This window comes from Hipposideros armiger, unplaced genomic scaffold, assembly GCF_001890085.2.
Source record: "Hipposideros armiger isolate ML-2016 unplaced genomic scaffold, ASM189008v1 scaffold_907, whole genome shotgun sequence".
NCBI classification, from domain to species: domain Eukaryota; kingdom Metazoa; phylum Chordata; class Mammalia; order Chiroptera; family Hipposideridae; genus Hipposideros; species Hipposideros armiger.
In genome coordinates, this window is record NW_017732257.1 from 338174 (window position 1) to 344274 (window position 6101).

At 43.7% G+C, this 6101-nt stretch overlaps 1 protein-coding gene across 1 annotated transcript; it reads right to left on the reverse strand.

Annotated features, from left to right (window-relative positions):
- Positions 1–590: 590 nt before the first annotated feature.
- Positions 591–6095, reverse strand: NHLRC1 (NHL repeat containing E3 ubiquitin protein ligase 1). The gene is made up of 2 exons (XM_019630382.1): positions 5889–6095; positions 591–3213 (listed from the first exon to the last, which is right to left on the reverse strand). The coding sequence occupies exon 2, from the start codon at positions 2768–2770 to the stop codon at positions 1583–1585; it is 1188 nt and encodes a 395-aa protein (XP_019485927.1). The 5' UTR covers positions 2771–3213; positions 5889–6095; the 3' UTR covers positions 591–1582.
- Between the last annotated feature and the right edge of the window lie 6 nt (positions 6096–6101).

A 6101-nucleotide genomic window follows, 5' to 3' on the forward strand; every position in this document is an offset into this window, starting at 1 on the left:
GTATGATATTGGGGGGAAATGGGGAAGCGGATTGGGGGAGGGGGGTTGTCACTTCGAGGGGTAAACAGTATAACTATTTCACTGTGTTGTACAGCTGAAACTAATTCTAAAAAATGTGTATTTCATAATAAAAAATAATTTAATAAAAAAATATATAGATGTGTAACCACTATACTGTACACCTGAAATTAATATAAAAATATTGAATGTCAACTATAACTGATAAATTTTAAAAGGAGGAAAGAGGAGAAGGGGAATAAAAGGTTCAAATCTCCAGATATAAAACAAATAAGTCATGGGGATGTAATGTACAGTATGGGGAATATAGTCAGTAATATTGTGATACCGTGTTACGGTATCAGATGGTTACTAGGCTTATCATGGTGATCACTTCTGTAGTATATAAATGTTGAATAGCTATGGTGTACCCCTGAAACTTATATAATACTCGTATTCTTAACAAAAATCTTTTTAAAAATGTACAACTTATAAAGAACTGGCTACTTCAACAGAAATTTCCATTCATTTCATCAATTGCAACATTAAGCAGGCATTATCTTAGTCAAGGCTATACTTCAACTCAAGAAGTATTTCAGTGTTTACCCATGGCCTAAGTGCTGACTTAGGATCAAGGGAAGTATTTATTGAGTACACAGTGTTTGCAACACATAGGAGAAATTTAAATTGCACAGAGAAAAACCCCATCACAAAAGTACTTCAGCTTACCACTGATTATAAAAAGACTGGCAAAATCATTTTTACCATGAACCGATTGTGGTGACTTACCTCTGTATCAACATAAACAAGTAACAGGACTATCATCTAGCCCTTTAATACTAGTATAAATGTAGTGTGTTCTGCAGTTTAGAACTTACACCAACACAGGCCTTAACCAACCAAGTACTGTACTATTTCCTGAGTGCCTACAGTAGGGGAGATACAGGTACTAAAAGACATATTTACCTTCTGAATAAGCAGTTCAACTGTTTCTTATTCAAGTAACTCAGAATCCATAGTAACTCCATCCAATGTGCCATCAGAGAAGTTGCAAGTTGAACTAAACTGATGTCCACCACAAAACCCTTTTTCTTTTGAACTCTCTGTAAAGTCTACTTTCTCTGTGCATCCAACTAAAATAAATGGCTCCTCATAAATAGTGTACATTTACAATAACATACATTCACATATTTTTTTCCCACATCTTATTTAAGAGCAAGGGGTTCTCGAGTCAGATTGAATTCCAGTTGTGATTGTCAGTGTGACCTTGGGTAAGTCACTTCAGTTCTCTGGGTCTGTTTTCTCATCTCAAAAACGGGGTTAATAATAGAAATTACCTCATTAGTTATCTGTTAAGGATTAAATGAGCTAATATTTGCCAATTTCTTAGCACAGGGAGTACATACTCAATAAATGGTAGATTTCATTATTATTCTTTAATAATTGCCAACCTTTGAAAGTTTGCCAGGCAATTATAATGATCCCCATTGGGTAGATGAGATTAAGTAATTTATCCAATTAAACAATTCATTAGTGGCAGCTCCAGGGGTTCTCATTCTAAGCGCGAGGACCCGCACCACTCTCATTACCCCCAGTCAACCTTATAGACTTTTACAGAATGGGCTGCACTGTCCAGCACAAGAAGAGAATTCTCCTTGGTGAAGGTCAGTGCCACAGGATGGGCAAGACCATGGGTGATGATGGGTTTCAATACTGGAAACTCCTCAGGTTTCCCTAAGCATAGGACAGCCTGACTGGAAGTATCAGAGACAATCACATTCCCCTGGTGATCGAAGGTCACAGCGGAAGCAGTGATTTTGGAGGGGAAGAAGAGGCTCAGCCCAAAGGTATCCACCTGGCCGATGAGTTGCATGCTTGCGCTGAACACCTTCACCGTCGTACTGCAGGCCCCAGTCCCCGGGGCCAGGGGGCACTCTAGGACCGCAATGGCCCCGGTGAGCCAAGACACGGCCACTCCTCGGGGACTGCATAGATGCGTTTGCAACCTTTCGGTTCTCCGGAGGACCCCTTCCAGAAAGTCCAGTTCCAGAAGGTGCAAGGACCCTGCCTCCGCATCAGTTACTACAATCCCATTCTGAGGGGTGGTCTCCACACCCCAAGGCAAGGAGAACTGGTCTCCAATGATAAGCTTGATCTGGCCAAGAAAATCAAACACTTTGATGGATCGGTCGCCGGCGTCAGTGACAACCACATGGCAGTCGTTGGTGACGGTGACATCAAGTGGGTACCTAATGTCCTGGGCAGCGTCCCCCTTCTCTCCAAACTGATGAGCACATCCTCCCCCAGAATCAAAGATCTTGACCCGCCTCTTGCCATCGTGCACCACCACTACCCGCCCCGTCTTGGGACACAGCGCCAGACCAGTGGGGTTGACCAGGGTTCCCCAGCCGCCGAAGGCGTGGTGGCAGATGAGGGTCCCGGAGCCGCAGGGGGCGGAGCGGTGGACAGCCCGGGCTGGGCGAAGCGCGGAGCCCAGGAGCTCCAGGAGGTGCAACACTGGCAGGCAGTCGCTGGTGTCGCAGCCGCGGCAGGCCCTGCGGCAGAACGGGCACTCGAGGGCCAGCGTCCGCGGGTGCGCCAAGGCGGCCACGCAAGCCAGGCAGACCACGTGGCCGCAGGGCAGGTTGCGGGGGCGCCGCTGCTGGCGGTGCCCGAACCTCTCAAAGCACACCTTGCACTCCAGCAAGCTGGTCTCGGCCTCGCGTACGAGCTCCCGCAGCGCCGGTCCGCTCTCCGAGGCCTCGGCACCCATCGCACCGCCCTGGGTACTCCCGCCGCGTCGCCAGCCAGTTGGGCTGGACACCGCCTCCCCGTCGCCCTAGGTCACTGTCACGCGCCTGGGCGCTTGTCCTGACGTAGACCGCGACTGGCTGCTAGGCTGCCACCTGCTGCCCCCTGGTGGGCGCGAGCGGCACTGCTTCCTGAGGGCCTGAGAGTGGACATTTAAAAGCTGTATCCACAGCGTGTAGCTGATCAGGCGTGCAATCTTCACAACAGTCATGGATGGATTATCTCCACGTAACACAAAAGGAAACACACCTATTGAGGACAAGCCTGTAAGTGGCAAAGCAAGAACTGAACAACCCAGTCTTCCAACCCTGATGCCCTGCGGTTTCCAATCTGCAGCACTGGGTAGCTGGGTGCTAGGGCTGGCCAGTCATAAAACATGGTCTCATAGCTCATGATGCGTATGATCTGGGAAAATACAAGAGAAGTTAAATTCAAGAGGTGATGCAGGTGTGTGTACTTCTTTTATGTCTTCTATTACACTCGTAAAGTAGATGCTTAATGAATACATGTAAAATGAATTCATGTATGAACAAATAAATGTTGTAGCACAATACAAGAAACCCACTAGGTGGACAAGTGTCAGATGGGCGAACCATGGTTGGGAATGTCTTCTAGAGGAATTAATATGAAATATTAAATATTTCATTAAATAAAAGAAGGCTGTTAATCATAATTGCTATAGAACTTACTCCATGCTTGCCTTCTACTAATTGGTTTACATAAACTCATTTTAAACCTCATGACTTTCCTATAAGAGTATGTTATTTTCATCACCCCTTTTCTACAGGAGTTCATAGAGGTCACATGGCTAGGAAGTGGCTGCACTGGGATATGAAGCCAGGCAGTTTGACTGGAGAGCCCACACTTTTAACTATCCCAGTGGTTTTCTAACTTGGTTGCATGTGGTAAATACCTGGGTCTCACCCCTAGGTTTAATGGGTTCTGGGTGTGGTCTGGGCAGTTGGAATTGTTAAAAGCTTCCCAGGTGATTATAATGTGCTGCCAATTTCGACAACCATGAACAACCGCCCTAGGACAATCCCTACAAATGGCACCAGGTTAAACTCTCCCAACCTCAGTCGGGATCGAAAGCACAGAGAATCTACCCTATGTTCAAAAATCCTCAAACAGGATATAGCATAATTTCTCTCAGGAATCCATTGTGGTACTACAATATCTCATTTTCAGAAGTCCTCCCTACACTTCTCCCTCAAGACCTTACATGAATGCTGTCTTTATAAAACCAAATACCAGAGCACTTTTCTTCATCTAGAGATCATTATCTTGATCGTTTGCCCTCTTGTTTGCTAGACTTGAGAAAACAGAGAATTTTTATTCCATTAAACCTCCTGAAGGGAGTTTTAATGTAAGACAAAAAAGAACATTTTCGTATCATATATTACATAATTCAAAGATTATTTATGGATTGGGACATAATAACCAATTTACCAATATTTCAGACTATAATTCACTTCCATTCCAAATAGTCAACTAAAGTCAAATCAAATAGAAATTACTTTCTGAAGTAATCTTTAAGTCAAGAAATACACCAAAACTGGAATATTTTTAGAGCTAGTGTCTAATAGAAATATAATGAGAGCCACATATATAATTAATTTTCTAGCAGCCACATTTTTAAAAGTAAAAAGAAGCTAGTAAAATTAATTGCATATTTTATTTAACCCCAAATATCCACAATTTTATCGTTTTGATATGAAATCACTATACAAATTATTGAGACATTGTACACTCTTTTTAGTACTAAATAAAATCCAGTGTGTATTTTACACTCACAGCACATCCCAATTTAGACTAGCCCCATATCAAGTGCTCCGTAACCACATGCAACTGATGGCTGACTTATGAAACACTACGGATACGGACCAAGTTTATGCTATGAAACATTGCCTTCTTGAGATGCTTTCCAGACTGATTTCATTGATCCTTGACTTGCTTTAATTTGTCTCTGATCCACCATTGTTTTAAAATGTATCCAAAGATCCTCCCAACTCTTTGCTGACTTTGGCGGAGCTTAGACCCTTCCATGACATCCCGTTAGCCTGTCAGAAGTGGTGAGCTGGAGGGCTCACCACCTCACTCCGCTCCTTGAAAATCCTACCTTCTTATTTTTGATGTTTTGCTGCCCCTGTGGGGAAACTCTTAGTACCGCACCAAGAGGCAGACGGTATTAGCGAGGTAAACCAGAAAAACCTGCAATAAACCAGACTATTTCGGGATATTCATGGTAATCTCTCAACGGTTTAGTAGTTACACAGCACGGTGGTTCTGGACAGCACTGTGGCACATACACAGGCAGTCCACCCTCTTGATTTATGGTCCAAAATTCTAATGGTAAATTTAAAGCATGGAAATATTTTGTGACAATTGACTGGGAATTAAGGTTTTCTCAGTTACACAAAGCTTCAGAACTAAAAACATGTAGGTTTGAATCTTTCACAATTGAGGGTCCTCACACTCTAACTCAGCATCCTTATCAATCATTTTCTTCACTGTTTGCTGCCTGTCCATGGAATTAAACATTCTGTTCCAGTGTTCCTGTCAACCCAACCCAGTCACTCACTCCCTTCGCAGTTGTCCTTTTTCTACTTTACCAGGCATACGGAGTCCAATTTCCCTTTTCACCCAATCTTAAAAATTGCTCTTTATCTTCACAAGCCACCCCCCTTTCTTTTGCTCCTGTCTTTGGAGATAAACTAAGTTCCAGGGGAGCAGGAACCATGTCTGGTTTTGCTCGTCACCATATCCCCAGTGCCTAGCACATGCCTGATACACAGTAGGAGCCCAATGAATGTTTTTCAAATGGATAAATGAATACTTAAAAGGATACTACTTACAGGCAGCAAACCCAAATTTTATACCTTTTCTTTGATGATGCTCTAGGATTTATAGGGAACAGTGTTAGGAAAGTAGCATTTATCCAGGAACTGTGCATTTTGCTTATCTCTAGCGTCCATGCCGACAGGTTTCTCAGATATAGAGTATAATCCTCATCACATACATACACACATGTTGATTAGGAAAAGAAATGCCTTGAGTCTAAATCGAACATTTTGACTTACCTATGGTGAATCTTTTCGTGGCTGAATCTCCATGGGTTTCCTCTGTGCTTCCCTCCAATAATCCTCACGTAGAAGGTCCTGAAAGAGCCTGCCCATCTCTCCCTGCTTCCACCTAGAATGAGCCCTACGTGTTGTGCAAGCAAAGAGCTTGAAGAACCGAACCTGTGGTCAATGGTTGGTCCTACGTGCAAAGTACCACCCAGCAGAGGAGGG

What these genes read in the sequence shown, in the direction of transcription:
- NHLRC1 (XM_019630382.1), bottom strand. Translation starts at nt 2,770, where the DNA reads ATGGGTGCCGAGGCCTCGGAGAGCGGACCGGCGCTGCGGGAGCTCGTA.